The sequence below is a fragment of the Camelina sativa genome, chromosome 5 (genome assembly GCF_030686135.1).
Source record: "Camelina sativa cultivar CO46 ecotype springtype chromosome 5, ASM3068613v1".
In the NCBI taxonomy this organism is placed as follows: Eukaryota; Viridiplantae; Streptophyta; class Magnoliopsida; order Brassicales; family Brassicaceae; genus Camelina; species Camelina sativa.
The window spans coordinates 4085957-4103673 of record NC_141884.1 but is presented as its reverse complement, the minus strand read 5'-3'; the positions used below and the strand labels follow the sequence as shown (position 1 = coordinate 4103673).

The 17717-nt window shown below is 35.9% G+C and overlaps 3 protein-coding genes and 1 pseudogene across 6 annotated transcripts; 1 reads left to right on the top strand and 3 right to left on the bottom strand.

Annotated features, from left to right (window-relative positions):
- Positions 1-145: 145 nt before the first annotated feature.
- Positions 146-1857, bottom strand: LOC104785400 (elongation factor 1-delta 1-like). The gene is made up of 7 exons (XM_087452731.1): positions 1775-1857; positions 1474-1689; positions 1321-1381; positions 1085-1190; positions 878-988; positions 466-789; positions 146-387 (listed from the first exon to the last, which is right to left on the bottom strand). The coding sequence occupies exons 1-7, from the start codon at positions 1855-1857 to the stop codon at positions 260-262; spliced, it is 1029 nt and encodes a 342-aa protein (XP_087308857.1). The 3' UTR covers positions 146-259.
- Positions 1858-2291: 434 nt separating this feature from the next.
- On the bottom strand, positions 2292-6899 carry LOC104785403 (uncharacterized). 2 transcript variants are annotated; one of them, XR_015558223.1, is made up of 10 exons: positions 6209-6685; positions 5821-5949; positions 5604-5724; positions 5434-5515; positions 5175-5328; positions 4925-5065; positions 2806-3058; positions 2631-2712; positions 2437-2543; positions 2292-2356 (listed from the first exon to the last, which is right to left on the bottom strand). XR_015558223.1 is itself a non-coding variant. In XM_010510608.3 (6 exons), the coding sequence occupies exons 1-6, from the start codon at positions 6491-6493 to the stop codon at positions 4907-4909; spliced, it is 930 nt and encodes a 309-aa protein (XP_010508910.2). In that variant the 5' UTR covers positions 6494-6899; the 3' UTR covers positions 4756-4906. The 2 variants fall into 2 exon arrangements, 1 of the variants encoding a protein (XP_010508910.2); XM_010510608.3 differs by lacking the exons at positions 2292-2356; positions 2437-2543; positions 2631-2712; positions 2806-3058 and having other exon boundaries at positions 4756-5065; positions 6209-6899.
- Positions 3372-4185, top strand: LOC104785402 (putative B3 domain-containing protein At4g03170 pseudogene; annotated as a pseudogene). Its single transcript, XR_015558224.1, has one exon. The product of XR_015558224.1 is annotated as a putative B3 domain-containing protein At4g03170 pseudogene (transcript).
- Positions 6900-7441: 542 nt separating the features above from the next.
- On the bottom strand, positions 7442-10550 carry LOC104785399 (serine/threonine-protein kinase ppk15). Of its 2 annotated transcripts, none has more exons than XM_010510603.2 (7): positions 9620-10550; positions 9030-9537; positions 8681-8960; positions 8492-8599; positions 8133-8411; positions 7893-8036; positions 7442-7802 (listed from the first exon to the last, which is right to left on the bottom strand). In XM_010510603.2, the coding sequence occupies exons 1-7, from the start codon at positions 9912-9914 to the stop codon at positions 7620-7622; spliced, it is 1797 nt and encodes a 598-aa protein (XP_010508905.1). In that variant the 5' UTR covers positions 9915-10550; the 3' UTR covers positions 7442-7619. The 2 variants fall into 2 exon arrangements, with proteins under 2 accessions (XP_010508905.1, XP_087308121.1); XM_087451995.1 differs by having other exon boundaries at positions 8138-8411; positions 9620-10023.
- Positions 10551-17717: the final 7167 nt, after the last annotated feature.

The window sequence follows — 17717 nt, the reverse complement described above, 5'->3', positions numbered from 1 at the left end:
CCAAGCCACAAGCTGGTGAAGCATGTGCTTGCGGCCCGGTTTTACTTATCAATTTTTCGGCCCTATTTTTGGTAAAATTCTCTTATAGTTCTACTGGTTAAGTGCTAGGTGGAGGAGTAAGAGGTGGTAGATTCGATTCTCAGAATTGCAAAAAGACGGCTCTGTGCTGAGATTCAATACCAAACAAACATCTTTGGCATTAACACACAATATAAAAATTTGCAGTTTCAAAGGATTTGAAAAAGTATTTTAAACACTTTCATATTCTGTTCAAGGGAATTTCACCCAACCCTTTTCGGCGAATGGTGTCAAGAGACACACGGTCGTCAATAATGGTGAACATGGTCCGCTTATATATAAGTCCATAGCCAAGGTTGAAAAGCTTTGCTGAAAAATAAAATAGAGAGATATTGGAATATTAGATTGTAAAAAGATATTGAGGGTGTAAGAGATCCACCAACTTACTTGTTCCCCAAGACACTCCTTCCATCTGGATGGATCTTAAACGTTCTTCTTCCTTCTTAATTATGTCGGTCTTCTTACCACCACACCGGGCAAGCATTAGCCCTGATTTCCCGGCAGCTTTCATTTCCTCTTCAGTCTCCTCGTCGAGTAGGTCACCATCATCATTAGGACAACACTCGAAGTCGGAAAATTCAACGCTCCTGACACGCCCACAGTTATATATATGCGTCTCGACAAGGGTGTCGAAACAGAAAAGGTCATCATCATATATGATGAATATGATACGCAACAACTTGACTCCATAACCAACAGAGAAAAGTTTCGCTGAGAGATTTCAGAGTTTTACTATTAGTATACTACCTTCCCGAAATTTAAAAACATTTTGAGGGTGCTAGAGATGAAACAAACTTACATGGTCCCCAAATCAATCCTTCCATCTGAATAGATCTTATATCATCCTTTAGCTTCTCCATGTCCATCTCATCATTACGCGGTGTGATAACCATTAGCCCTGACTGCCAAGCTGCCCAAAGGATGAAACAAACCCGTTTGATCTATTGACCATTTAAGACAAATGATGAGAAATTTATACAAAGAGTGTCCCCAAACCATAACATACTTTCCTTCCTTGTGGACGCCTCCAAAGTAGCTTTCTTTTTCTCTTCGGGTTCCTCCTTAATAATGTCAATATCTTGATCATCATCATCAACAACTTCCCAACCATCCTACAATATGATGGAAGAAATGAGCCAATAACGGATAAGATATTGATCTCACTAACTAGAGTATAATCTTACATAAGCGCCAAACATGATTCCATGGAACCATTGGACAAACTAACAAACAATAGAGTACCTTAGAATCAATAGCAGAAGATCCATCAATAGTGACACAACTCTCTTCAGAAGAGATACATCTACAAATAAAGACACACACGAGTTAAAATAAATCCAAACAGCTATACGTAAATTAAAATCTATGCATACAAGGCAAGTGGAGGAAACTTACGTGATACCTCTTCTCAAGAGGATCTCCATGTGGTTGTACCAACGAGATGCATTCACATACTGTGAAGTTGGAGGATTTAGAAGAGCCCCGTAGACAGTAATATCATCTTTTGTAGCCTTGTAACTGTAAGAGTATACATAGTGGGAAACTAAATACCTTAAACGTATTAAATCTTCAACGTACTGGTTGTTCCAAAAGGTAAAGGTTAAGTAGAATCTGATCTATTAGTGTTGTGCTTGTGCACTACTTAATTGAAACATCTTTGGTGCTCAGTGAAAATAAAGGGAAAATTAAGTTTAACCTAGAAATGTAATAACGAGTGAGAAGATACTCGTCGAGCTTCTTCAATCCAGCATCAGAGTTGAGATTGGGGAAGGACACCATTTTTTTAACTCAACAAAAACCCAACGATATGATCTAACAAAAAGTTAACGTTCTTCACAAGAATTTATATGAAAAAAATGAATTGTAAGTTGTAACTAGTATCCAAATATTAAGGAACTATCAGTTAAATGCAAAATCACTAAATTCATGGGATATATATTGCGGTAACTGGTATGTGGATTTTAAATTTGAAAATTCAAACTAAAAATAACTGTGTTATATATTGCATCATTATATTTTTAACTATCTTTACGAAAATTATGTTTCAATTGTTATTCCACATGTCAGGTTGAAAGAATTCCTAGAGAATCATCAGATGAAGTTTAGTCATAGGCTATAGAAATAATTACCGAATGAGATGTATACCTTTATCACTAGACTAGCTACCTTTGTATGTCTCATAGGCACCATCACTTGCAGCAACTCTGAGATGCTTTTGAGTGCATGGTAGTATATAATTATATATGGTTTCAAATACATCCTAATTTAGTTGTTGGCCCTGAGTAACAAAACCAAACTTCTTAAAACAGAGGAAACAGAACTACTTCCTAAGGTTGATCATTACGTAAAGAAGTGTACCTCTGGAGATTCAAATAGACAAATGCATCTGCAAGACTTTTGTACACCAATATCAGTAGGTCTATCAGACTATCACGCATGTTTGAAGTTTTGCGGTTGCATGAATTCTACAGTAGAGTATCAAAAGTAGCAGTAAGAACTAGTGGGTTATATGTTGGCAACATATAACTACAGAGTCATGAATATTTTTTTACCTTGAAAAGCATGTATGGCGTTACTGTTTCAAGCTGGGAAGTAAAGATTTCACAGCGCCTCAAGAACCTTCTTGGCTTTCCCCTAGATAATGAACAAACATAACTTGTATTGAGATGACAAGAACTCAAGTTACATAAGAAACAGAGCATATCAATGGATAAAATAGGGATTCACCTTTCCTTCATATACAATCTCTCAAAATCAATCTTGAGTTCTGGTAAGCTGGGGACTCATTAGGAAAAATACAGTGACCAATGCCCTTGACTCCAGACTCTCTCCATGAAAAGATGTAGAACCTAGAGAGCATAACTGCATAAGACAAGTCTCTAGCCCTAAGTTCCTCCAGCACTGGGACATAGTGTTTGGACGACGTAGCAGGCTCCGTATATTCTATATTTCTATACATACATTTCAATGCCTTAGTGTTCTGCGTTGAAGAAAGTAGGAGATGCATGAGTGATATATATATATATATATATATATATATATATATATATATATATATCATATATGATATAATTATCAAAAAAATATATGATATATGTGATATATCACTCAATTAAATTGATATATGATATATAACACCAAGAAACTTTCGCTTTATATTACCTTCTTAATTAAATTTTACCCAATATCATGAATAAATGTTTTATTTGCTTTTTAATAAAGGAAAATACAATTTAAATGGAAAACCTAAGTATATAAGGAAAATATATTTAGTTAAGCGTTCATACAAGATCAAAGAAAGAAAGAAAATACAACCCTAAATATATTGACTGTTCCGCAAGGTAAGATAGGGAGACCCTGAGAAATCATGGCTTTCACACAAGAAGAAGATGAAGACCTTCACGTGGCTGCCTGGACATTGATTTACATACACCAAGCTCAAGCTCAATATCTAAATCAGTCACCAGAAGAAGACGATATAGATGATGAGGTTGAGTCGACTCCATTATCACAAGTAAGCCAAGCTCATCAAAAGCCGTCTAGGAAGAGGAAATATGCTGACAACAATCAGAATACGATGAAAATAAATAAGGAGGAGCTCTTTTCAGAAGAAACTCTGAGGCTCATTCAGGTATGGTATAGAGATGACCCTGATCCAGTAGAGATATTCAAGGATGCTGAGGTGACGAGGCGATTCAGCAAACCGCTAAAGAAGCAGTTGATATTGAGCGACGTGGATAAATATCAAAGCAGGCTCTTGTTACCGAGGCAGCTAGTGGAGGAGACGATGCTTCCTTTTCTAGAAGAATCAGAGAATCCGAGCTTAGGGCTTGATGTTTCGGTCTACGGACCAGACGGGGAAGTTCAACAGATGAAGTTCAAGATCTGGAATGGGGTTAGAACACCTGTTTTAACTTCGGGATGGAAGGAGTTTGTGGCAAATTATGGTCTTAAGATGACTTCCGATTTTATCACTGTTTGGATGTTTAGGCATATAATGACTCAAAAGATTTGCTTCGCTATTGACTATGTTAGATTTTCTTTGATAGATCAACCAGTGGGATGATCTTGAAGACGGCCTTCTTGAATCCAAATTAGGGTTTTGTGTTTTGGGGTTTTTGTCTCTCTTTATTTTTTTTTGGGGTTATTTTTATTTTTAAAAGGTGTTAATTAGTAAAGGATTTATCAGGGTTATTAACTAGGGTTCTTTAGGGAGTTTGTTTCGCTATTCAATCCACGAGGATCTTATGATAAGTCATATAAGTAAGAGAATACGTTATCAGGTTAGGTGCTAATACTAAATTACCAATAGGAGTCAAGGTGACTGATGGATTCAGATACGTAATACAAATCCTATAATCATACAAAGCCAAATGCTATGGTAATCTATAAATCAAGTAACAAGAATTTTTTTAGTGCATCACAATAACTTTACATGGCTACACATGCCAAAACGTTCAATGTCAAACCATGATACTTTTGAGGTTAGTATTTATAGGTTTTGTATTTTGGTATATGAAAAACATGAGCTGATTTGAAAAAAGATAGATTGTGGATTGTAATTTTTTTTGGATATGGCCATGTTTTCATGTCGACCAACATGAAGTTGCCATAAAATAGGAAGCAAAAACAAACATGTTGGACATGTTTAGTAAATCGTAATGGATTGATCATAAATAGACGAAATCAGACTCTGATCTTTATTTTTATTTTAATCAAAACATGAATACACAGTCACAGTAGTATGTCCAATTTAGTTGGTTGGTCCCAACCAAACTTGTCAAACACTTTCCACTTATATATGTAAGCTATGAGAGAGAGATTCCACCTATCTAGATTCAGGTACCTGTGATGATGATGTCCAGCAAGACTGTGGTATGCCTTGCTTTTCAAACCATTCAGGCATGTGAAATCTATCGTAAAGTGCTAGTCTTACATCTTCTTCTTCTGAAAGTTGCTTAAGAAGTGGGAGAACAACGTCTAGTAGCTTCATATGTGTTTTTTGGTTGCATAAGATCTCATTAGATAGATTCCAACGATTGAACAAACCATGTTTTCAGTATTACATGAACTAAATTGAGTTTGGATTTACATACCTGAGTATCATTTGGCTGTTCTGCGGAAAACGATTCACATGGAATCCCGTTTACAGGTTGTAATAGAAAGCAGTAAGGATTGTTGTCGACAATAACAGTCCTATACATATTCTTTGATACGCATAACAGATCCTTCACATGATCTCGATAGTGCCTGATATTGGGAACACAGAGAATACACTCACTCATTCACAACATATCTTAAAAAAAGAAAGGTAAAATACTAAAATCATATCATTTGTTCAAACCAACAACTTACGTGCTGGTTGTAGAAGGACGATAAAGCCGATGGTTTAATACATGTTTTGTATCTATTCTATCCACAAGAGGTCTAGCATAATCTGCAGATTTTGATAAACATGTTAAAAACGCTTAAACCGAGAACAGAGTGATAAAACAGAGAAGTAGTAAAGTGACTCAAGGAGTGACCTTCGAGAGCAGCAGTAAAAAGAATAAGATGTGCAAATTGGCTGAGATTTTCTAAGAATTCGTGCAATCCTGGACGCTCAAACACTGTTACATGGCTGATTTTAGGCTTCCCATTGCATTCCTTCACGCAAAAAAAAAATGAGATTAATTATTTGCATATCAACCAAATTAATCTTGGTTAAGTAACTTGATAGCTAGTACTTAGTAGTAAAATCACCTTGGTTGATGATACACACTCCAGCTCAAACCATTTCAATCCAGCTTCAATAGCTTGTGTACGTAATGCAGCAGGTAGACTAGATGTCTCATAGGCACTCACTAGTGTCTCATCCAAGTCAAGAACTACCTACATATTTCGGAATAACTCAAAACACTACCAATAACATAATCATCTTTCACCATTTGCTTCCAACATATATAAGTACCATAACATAACATACTAGTGGCAGCAACTACACAAGTTATTGCTTAATCTATGAATGATTCATCAAAATTGAGCAAAGCTAATCCAAACCAAACAAGCTAAAAGATTCTAGAAATGATCGCAGTTTCTTGAAGCACACTAACATTTTGAGAAATCAAAAGACAAGAGCATATGAGCATACCGTTAGTTTCTGGATGGTACTGACTTGGCCTTCAGTGGAGGTTTTCTCGGAGGCGATTTGAATGGAAACAGGTGATTCCGTCGCAATCTCCGGTAAATCGATGACGGACAAAGGTTTGAAACCATCCTTTGTCGAAGGAGAGGTAGAGAGAAGTGAATGATGAGCATCAAAACGAAGGATCTTGAGAAAGAACCGATAGAAAAAATCGAGCCAGTTTACCAAAACGTTCCATAGTTGAACCGAACGAGGAGAGTAAACCAAATCGGCTTGACTCAATTCCGCCATGAATCGAACTAAACTAATCGAGAGCTTTCAAGTTTCAACAAACAGAGCAAAGATTGCTCACGCAAAGCTTTTTGATGAAAGGAGGCAAAACGTCAATTCTTTTTTTTTTTTTTTTTAATTACATACGATTCACGCGCTTCTTTTGGAATCTGAGAAACACGTCGAATGTATAAGTGAGGTGGGAAGACACGCGTGGAGAAATGAAGGTTGGGGAAGTTTTTAAGGAAGAGACAGATTTGTAAGAGAAGAAAGTGCTGCGTTCATTCCTTTTTTAACATTTTTTTTTTATAATGGGAAAACATTATTGGAAAAAGGAAAGTTTGCAAATATTATTTTAAAATTATGAACTAATTATTTAATATGCGTGTTGATTGAATAAATTCATAATTAAAATTAGATTTCGTATTACATAAATATAAAGAAATCAAATTTTCCACCATTTATATGTTTTCTTTTTTGTTATTTAAGATGCACAAAATCTAACATTTTTAATGTAAATTTATGAGTTTTGAATATTATAAATTTATAAACTATCATAATTAAACATGATATCATGTCATATTAATTATTAAATCTGGAATTTTCTTTATATATAACAATATATAGTGGTCAACATTTCGTTTTAAAATTTTAAGAAAAGTTTTTAAATGACATCTTCACTTTTTTTTTTTTTTTTTTTTTTTTTAATTTTGACATTTTCCCTTTGTGTATCTTGATTGGTTATGAGATGTATGGAAGGGTATCAATATGTTGGAACATTGGAATTTTGTTCCAACTACTAAAATCCATAATTGGCATTTGGTAATTGGTATTTGGTACAAGGAGTAGGTAACAAAAATAATGTACCATATTTGGTCATCATAAAATGCACATCATGGTGGTCCAATATTTTAGTTTTAACTTTTAAGTTTTTGATCAATATAGACCCAACAACCGGTAACTGAACTATGCAGCATCAAAATTCTTTTATTGCACAACACAAGCATTTTACTTACAATGTGAAGAAATCAATGTAAAAACAGTTCTATACACATATTCTCATAACCAAAAAAAAAAAAAAAAGAAGCAGGAGAAACAGAGAAACAGACAACACAATAAGAAGCCAAAAAAGAAAATACAAAATCAATCAATCGTAAGAAGAAGACAAAGAGAGCCAAGGGTGGTTAAGTGCCTCAAGAGCTGTTGGACGTCTCAATGGATTGATCTCAAGTAGAGTCCTTACAAAATCTACGAACAATTCATCACTAACTTGTAATTGTTCTTCCAAGCATGATTCTTCTGTGATTATGTATTCAATCTCATTGCTCTCCTGTCACACCAAAACAACAACAACTACGAGTCACACTCAAGCAAATAAGTCTGATCAAGTCTTTTCGGTTTATATCAAATAAAAAATTACCTCGTTTAAGTGGTAGATATCATACTCTTTGGTGAAGTATTTATGTGTCTCTTGACCTTTCTCTAGCATCTCTGTTTCTATAGGACCTAAAACCGCAACAATCCTAGCCAATATCATCGCTACTGCTTCGTTTGGAAACAGAACCTGATGCACACACAGACATACACACATTGTTACATTTTGTGTTACTAGTTTCTTTAGTATGTAGGATAAAACATATAGATGGAAACCAGACAGTACCTCACCAGAGCAAAGCTCTGCTAAAATACACCCAAGTGACCACATATCGATCTTTTCATCATATGGAAGCCCGAGAATCACTTCAGGAGCTCTATAGGAACGTGATTGTACATACAAACACAAGTTGTCAGACCGGAAACAACTGCTTCCAAGATCTATGATTTTCACCGCGCATCTTTTGTAACTCTTTATCAGTATATTCTCAGGTTTGAGATCACAATGTATGATTCCTAATCCGTGGAGGAACACAAGCGCATCCAAACACTGACGAGTTATAACCTGAGGAAACAAAAAAACATCAATAGAGATAAACAAAAACATATTTTTAGGCATTCTTTTGAGTCTAGGAAACAACAAACCTGAAGTCTGCTTAAGTTGAAGTATGGTTCTCCTCCTGATTCTTGGTTAAATTTCTGAAACTCATACAAGTTTGCACGGAGAAGTTCACAAACGATAAACAGATGTTCCTGTTACATATTTTATTTTCAAGAATTAGAAAACTTCTTGGTTGAGTGAAACTGATAATTCAGTCTTTCAAGAACTCTTACCTGGTGGTAGAAGTAATCATAGAGGCGCAAGATGTGATGCTCATCAGCAGGATCATGCTTATTGACATGTTTCAATAGCTTGATCTCATCTAAACTCTGATCGAAGAAATCTTTATCGTTCTTGATAATCTTGAGGCAAACATCGACCCCGTTGTGTAGATCCTGTGCTTGAACCACCTTGCTAAATGCAGCAGAACCAATGTATTCAGTAATGTAGTATCTTCCACCAATCACCGTGTTTATCACAATTGGTAGATCTTTGTTCTCTTCGAATCCAGTCCTGTAAAGAAACGATTACAAATCCATCTTTCTTTCTATTTAAGACTTACCAATGCAAATGATCACATACCTGTTTTTCCAGTGAATGATTCTAAGATCAAAGACTTCATATTCATCTTCAAACTCATGAACAACATCAACCTCTTCTTCATCTGTTACATTCCCCTGATCACCACCATTATCTTTTGTATCCCTTTCTTCACAGCTAAACTCATCAGTTTTATCATCCAGACGAATGAAATCTTTTGAGTCATCATCAACATCCTCCACATTGCTAAGAAGAAAAGACTTATCTAAGTAATCAAGACTAGCTTCAGTTTGAGACCCTTGAGATGATGACTTATCATAAACACCAACCGTGTTCTTGAATTGGTTATCTGTTATGAACTTATCCTCTGCAGTTACAGGACAGATGAAGAAATCAGATTCTCTAAACGCAGGAGACATGAACTCATCTTCATCTTCAGTCTCATTGTTGTTGTGTAAGTAAAACTCGCTCCACTCCGGATATGTTCTAGCCGTCCCAAATTGAGACTGTCCATCAGATGATGAACCATCTCCATACGGATTCACAAACCCTGCATTTATACAGATCAAGATTCAAACTATCACCATCCAGTTCTGTTTCATTAAGATCGGAGAAGTTAGTAAAAGACTCACCGGAAGAAGAACAGAAGCCAGAAGAGGAGGAGTCCAAGCTGACAAACTCGTCGTCGTCGTCAGAAGAAGAAGACTTCAAGGCATCAGCACCACCACCGGAATCTTCGCCGGTGGAATCAGAAGGACGAGAACTCGCCGTGATTTTTATAGGAGGAGGAATAGGAAAAAGAAACTTCTCGAAATCGAAAGAAGCGAGTTGGTTCTTCTCGTTGATATCGTCTCTCAAAGCAGATTCGGCTTCCGTTAAACCATTCCTCCGGAGAAACTCAAGAACAGATTTCACATCAACCGCCATTGACCCAATGACCAAAAACCCAACCACACACTCACGAGAGAGTTTCAGAAGCGAGAGAGACACGGACTGAGAAAGAGAGAGAGGTAAGAGAAGAGAAAGGTTGAAACTTGCAATCACGTGATCGAGAATCGAGTAAAAAAACTAAAACCCATTGGTGATAAGTTTCTTAAAGTCTTCGCATGGTTTCTGATGACTTAATCTAAATCTCTGATCTTTCTATGATTCTATCTTTCTTCTTCTTCATCGTTTTCTGTTCTGTGTTGGCTCTGTAGGACCAAAGTTAACAATAACGGACATGGTGCGATGTCTTGTCTTACCGGTTTCTTCAGGTTACGGGATTGATAGGTTTCAACGTTCGTGGTTTCTTCTTCTTTTTCTTCCTTTTCTTTTTCACCTTATTGACACGTGTACTAATCGTTGTTTGACATGTGTAAATGATATCACTGTTATTTTTTGGCGTATTTTGACTTTATTATTTTTTATAATGTTGAACCGACGGAAGTTTTATAAACATTATATTTTGGTCTTGAATTGGGACAAAATCGAATTCAAAAGTTTAATAAAATATTGTAAAAAAAGGAAGAATCTTTCAGATGATTGTTATTAATTAATTCTACTTAAACAAATCTCTAATTCTTCCACTGTGGTTTTATTTTATTTTAATTTATAAGAAAGCGAATCTATCAATTGTTCAACATCATCATCATCATCATTCATCACTAACCTAATCTAAATAGACTAATTTTTTCTTAAGACTTATCAAATGTTACAAAATTAGATTTTAACTCGCGGTATACCACGTGCATATAATTTTTATTATTGTTTATATTTTATATTGTATTATTTGTTAAATATTGGATATTATGTAAATAGAATAATAACCAAATTTTCTGGCCGTTTATGCGGCTAAATTTTTATATTAATTTTTTAACCTGCAATATACTTAATGACCATTTTTTTGTTATATTTAGTTTGTTTTGTTTAGTGTTTGAAATTCTATTTTTAATTTTTAATTATTATAACAAAAAATAAGGAATCTAAATACATAATAAATCATTTATACGCTATAATTAAGTCAAATTTTTCTTAATGATTAAATTATTTTACACAATCTTAATTAAATCAACTTGATTTTATATGTCAAATATTCTAATATTAATAGTGTTGACAAATAATAAAATAAGGGTTTAACCCGTGTTAGCATAAATTTAATGATATTTTATTAATTCCAACATATCCTCTTTATAACTTCATCTACTACATAACCATATTATATAGTATTTTAAACTTTTTTTAATTTTACATATTCGTAATATTTTTAAATTATAATAAGTTCATATATATATATATATTAATTATAATATTTAAATAAATATGAATCGATGTTCTTCTTACGTTAAGAATCAAAGCTCACATATTTTGAAAAACAAAAAGAGAATCAAATTGTTGCTTTCTTTGCTGCAAAAGATTCAAAGATGGAATATTCTTCAAAACATATAGAAAGTGTGGTTAAATATATCATAGTTTCTGTTTCCATATTGATTGCTGTATTTTTTTTTACATATTCGTAATATTTTAAAATTTTAATAAGTTTATATATATATATATATTAATTATAATATTTAAATAAATATGAATCGATGTTCTCCTTACGTTAAGAATCAAAACTCACAGATTTTGGAAAACAAAAAAAGAATCAAATTGTTGTTTTCTTTGTTGCAAAGGATTCAAAGATGGAATACTCTTCAAAACATATAGAAAATGTGGTTAAATATATCATAGTTTCTGTTTCCATATTGTTTGCTGTAATTTTTTTTAGTTGGAATGAAATGTTTAGGAAACAAAATCTGGAGTAATGCTATTTTTAGAAATTTTTTAGGGATTAACTTTGTAAATAAATATAAATAAAAGGTAGAACCCAAAATGTACTTAAAAAATGTATATATAGATATTGTTGTAGTTGATTTTAGTTTAGAGAAGTGTTGTCTTCTGGTCCATATAATGCTAGATGAGGCAAGGTAGTTAAGACTTTAAGAGTATATCATGAATTTGGGAAAAAAATGATCATATGACTTTATGATAAATCTCTAGCAATTCAATAGGAGATTGTGTCTCTTTTTTTTTCCTTCACTTTTTTGCTTTTACTCTTGCCTTTTTTTTTCTACTCTCTATTAAAGTGCTTCCCACATACATACCTTTTTAAACCTATTACTACAGAAATTGAACGTTGTAGTTGTAGAGGCGAATTCAAGTAAAGCAGGATAAAGACAAAAATCAAAATAAAGTTGACAGCTGAAAGGGCAAACTGAAAATCCGTGGAAACGTTAGAATAATGTTTTATTACGCCTTTATGGACCATTGTGTGTATGTGTGTGTGTGTTTTTTTTTTTGCTTTTTGTGAACATGGAACCGTATAATCGAATTAGGAAGTTGAACAAGTAAGTACTATTTTGATTCGGCCTGAGACTACAATAATATACCGTAAATAGTGATTACCAAATGGTTTGGGATAGGTAGGGTTGGAGTACTAGCAAGTTAACAAAAAGCAATGACCAAACCAAAGGTATTAATGTAGCCTAGAATTAATATGCTTAAAGAGTATTCAGCCCAAACAAAATCGAATTGAACCTTAAATTCAATAATTTATCCAAATTTTGAAGCAAAGTGTAAAGTGTTCAATTTATTGTATTTGTAACGGATCATTCGTTTTTGGACTAATCTAACTCTTAGCTCTTAAGTTTTATGATTATTTTATAAGTAAGTAACACACTGAACCGAGTAGCCACAATCATTTCATAATTGTTTTGCTTTAAGTCCAAGTTAGTTCACAGTTCTCCTGTCCATAACAACATAAACATGAAGATACCAACAATAATTTTGATTTTAATTTTTGTGAGTCCAAGAGTATTAGTTTCTCTATTTATAGATGCTATTTTGTTTCTCTCTTTTTTTTTTGGGGTCAACATTTGTTTCTTATTAGAATTTAATTTGATAACAGCCTAATTAGAGTTACAAATATTTTTTTTTCTTATTTTAAAATCTAGAGCCAACCTCTGAAAAATCAAGATTTTTAGAGAGTGATAATAATATAAAGAAAGCTTTTAGAAACAAAGGATTTGGTACGACGTCCATGTGGTGGGTGACTAATCATGGTTTTACTAGTAGCTCTATAGTAAATAATCATCATTATTATATGTTTTTGCTATAATTGATCTGAACCCCCACCGACTACAATTATATTGTTTTCTCACCAAAGCCATTAGTGTGAGGCTGTGAGCTATATCAGCTTTTCCACGTGACCCCATTTTCAGAACTGTTTTTTTCGCCAAAGAATTTAGGGTTTTGCTAATTGAAAGATTAATTTATTCATCATTACATTCTCTATGTCCGGTGATGAGATTGTTTTTAGTTGGTGGTCTGACGTACACAGCATAAGTTCTAAACTCATTTAGGCTTGGCGAAAAAAAATGAAAAGAATAAATATAAAAAGTATTCAAAATATTGTCAAATGTTACAACATATATGTATACAAAGTAGAAAATCCAAATGTTTACAACGATCGAACTATACTAGGAATTTGACCAGCTTTTCTGCAGTGCAGACACACGTTATTTTATAATCGGCGAACATGAAATTCCAAATCCCAATATTAACTTGTAACGTGTTCAAATTTATTGATTCCAATGCCATATCTCATTCTTGTTTACAATTTTTAATTTTGGTGACTAACATGGAACACTCATGAGACATGTCCATATAACACTAATGGGCTTAATTGTTGATAAAAGGTTTATGGGACAAGCCCATGATATTGCCTTTATCTCTTTTGTAACGTATTCAATTACAAGATTGATAGAATTGAAGGAGAAGTAGTACTGTATATGTAATAAGGTTGGGTAATCATATTCATATACTTTCATGTTTCCACAGTAATCATAAATTTCTACCTCGATTATAACCATAAAACCACTAATCTATTAACTTATAAAACAAAAAATGTATATAGATATATGCAAGTCTATCTGACCAAAATGAACTGTTTCGAGAATGAAAAAACGGAAATAGAACCACTAAATTGTAAATGTTTATTGAATTGATAATTGATATGATGTACAGACAGTAGACTTATATACACGGACAAACCTAGCTAGGTTATTGAGAAGAGAATATCTACATGATCTAGTTTACATAAATAGAAGATATGAACATGTAATCAGGAAGTGATTGATCAAATCAATTGACATGATTTACTCTTAATATGCCCCCGCAAGATGGAGGGGCATGGCGTAACTCCAATCTTGCTAGTCAGATGGAGAAAAGACGTACGAGGAAGTGGCTTAGTTAAGGCATCGGCTAATTGATCTTTGGTATGAACATGAACCACACGTAAGGCACCAGATTGAACTTGATTGCGAATGAAATGATAGTCCAAAGCGATGTGCTTCATTCTTGAGTGGAAGACTGGATTGGCACATAAGTAAGTTGCTCCCATATTGTCACAATACACTATCGGAGCAGAAGGTAGGCGAAGTCCTAGTTCTTGAAGAAGAGAACAAACCCAAATAAGCTCAGAAGTGGTGTTAGCAACAGAACGATACTCAGCTTCTGTGGAGGACCTAGCAACCCCTCTTTGTTTCTTGGACGACCATGATACAGGATTATGACCCAAATAAACAACATATGCATTTGTAGAGACATAGTCATCAGAATCTCCAGCCCAATCTGCATCCGAATAGGCATGAAGAGAAAGAAAGTTGTGGCGTTTAAGAAAAATACCATGAGTAACGGTGCCTCTGAGATATCGCAGTAACCGTTTAACTGCTTGCCAATGATCAGAAGTCGGAGCATGCATATACTGAGACAATCTATTCACTGCATAGGAGATGTCAGGGCGAGTGAATGATAAATACTGCAAACTGCCAACAACACTTCTATATTCTTTCGGATCATGGAGTTTGGACCCTGAGAGAAGTTTCAGTTTCGGAGACGTCGCCATAGGTGTTTTAACCGGCTTGGAGTGAAGCATGTTTGTGCGAGCAAGTAAGTCGAGTGTATACTTCCGTTGATTCAAATGTAGACCTAAGGAAGTTCTGGTAGCCTCAATGCCAAGAAAATAAGACAAGTCTTCATGATCCTTGACAGAGAACCTTTGAGCTAAACCATCAAGCGTATAAGAAAGGAGAGCATTATCATTACTCGTAACGATGATATCATCGACGTATACAAGCATATAGACAATGGAGGTGCCACGACGCAAAATGAACAATGACGTATCCGCCATAGAGTTCACAAAACCCACCGCAAGAAGATAATTTCGAAGTTCAGTATACCAGGCCCTCGGTGCCTGTTTCAGTCCGTAAATCGCCTTGCGGAGCTTGCAAACATAGTGAGGCCTGTCTTGATCAACAAAGCCTGGAGGCTGTGACATGTATACCTCTTCTGTTAGGTGACCTTGAAGGAATGCATTATTGACATCAAGCTGTCGGACTGGCCAGCCGCAATCCACCGCAACACCAAGAACAACTCGTATTGTTGTAGACTTAATAACTGGACTAAAAGTCTCTGCATAATCTAAACCGTGTTGTTGACTGTATCCTTTAGCCACTAACCTGGCTTTATGTCGACTGATCGAGCCATCCGAGTTGTATTTCGTGGTGAAGACCCAACGACAACCAACAATCGTGACACTGGAAGGAGGCGGAGGGACAAGATCCCATGTATGATTACGCAATTGAGCATTCATCTCATCTGTTAATGGACGCCTCCATCGCTCATCTTTCAAGGCTTGAATCGCCGTCTGAGGTTCATAAGCAGCATACGGTAGAGAAGCAGTGAACATATATTTTTTGTTTGGTTTGGAAATCCCCGACTTTGCTCTTGTAGACATTGGGTGATCATTGACAGGCGGTGGCTGAACAATCGGATCGACGGGCTGTAATGGTAACGATGCCGAGGAAGAAGATGAAGACGATGTAGCAGACCGGGTAGGGGATTGTGTTTCTGGTTCAATTTGGTTAGTGACTGAATTTTCAGAGGGAGATCGTGTTTCTGTTTGGGTCATGTCTTGGTTATTTGGATTTGGGGCTAAGTTTGGAGTTGGTTGTTGGGTCTGGGCCGTGGGTCTCGGCCCATTTTCTGTGGGAGCAGTAGGCTCAGAGGAAGTTGGAGAAGTCGACGAAGAGAAAGATAGAGATGAAGAATTTCGTACCTGAGGGGACGGCGACGGAACCGTCGATGCAGCCGGAGAAGGAGGAGCCGGTGTTTGTGTGGATGCCGGTGAATGTGTAGAGTGACCATCGGACGCCATAGCAGTTGCAATCGGAGAATCTGTTGATGAAGAGGGGTGAAGGACTGAGCGATTGGGAGCCAACGAATGTAAGAGTGGAAGAGGAATAGGAGACGGTGAAGAAGGGATCTCAGCAGAAGCAACCGGAGCAGCTAGAGAACGACGGAAAGGAAATTCCGATTCCAAAAACTGAACATGTCTTGACACATATATCCGACCAGTGGGTATATCGAGACAATAATAGGCACTTTGGGTTGATGAATAACCCAGAAAAGCACATCGTTTGGACCTAGCATCAAGTTTGTGGGTTGTATAGGGACGCAACCAAGGAAAGCAAACACAACCAAACACCCTCAACTTGTTGTAGTTTGGCGGATTCTGAAACAACTTATGGTATGGTGATGTGTTGGAGAGAAGAGGAGTTGGTAGTCTATTTATGAGATATACCGCGGTTGAGAAGGCATACGACCAGTAACGTAGAGGCATTGAGGCTTGGGAGAGCAAGGTGAGACCAGTCTCAACTATATGTCGATGTTTTCTTTCAGATATACCGTTATGCTCTGGAGTATGCGGTGGTGTCGTGTAGTGAGAAATGCCGTGAGCAGAGAGATAACGACGAAGAGCAATATACTCTCCACCATTATCCAAATATAAGGTTTGAATTTTTTCCCGGAAATGATTTTCAACAAGCTCTTTGAACGCAATGAACACACTGTGAACATCAGATTTGTTACATAGCGGATAGAACCATGTGTACCGTGAATAATGATCCACAAAAATAAGATAGTACTTATAATTGTCAACGGAGACAACTGGAGATGTCCATACATCAGTGAACAAATATTGAAGCGGTCTGACGGAGGTAATGGTTGATGAAGGAAAAGGTAACTTATGCGTTTTATTAAGCAAACACTCCGAACAGGACAAAGGGACAGGAGCAGAAGAAGACAATGGCAAAGAAAATTGTGACAAAACAGTTTGTAACACCGAGGCAGAGGGATGACCGAGACGAGCATGCCAGGACGAGACTGTCGTTTTAGGACTAGGAGACGCATAGAAGGATGCAACGGATGATGATGGAACCGGCCACTCGTACATTTCGTTTTTAGTTTTGCCCTGGAGCAACTTGGCTCCCGTGCTGAGGTCCTCCACCTGGAAAGAAGCAGGACAAAATTTTACCGAGACTTGGTTAGAATTGCATAGGCGATATACTGAAATTAAATTCTTGTGTATATGAGGAACACATAAAACGTTATCTAATTGAAAATTTCTTGTAGGAGAAGAAAGTGTTGTGGAACCAGTATGAGTGATAGGGAGGCCCGAACCATCACCAATGAAGACATCTTCACCACCAGTATATGGTTGATGTAAGGCCAGATTCTGTAGATCAGATGTAAGATGATGTGTAGCACCACTATCCAGGAGCCATGGGTCAGGACTATAAGGAGAGGCCATTGCGAGATTGGCACGAGGTTGCCAAGGAGTGAAGGGACTGGCTTGGGAAGGACCAGCAGAAG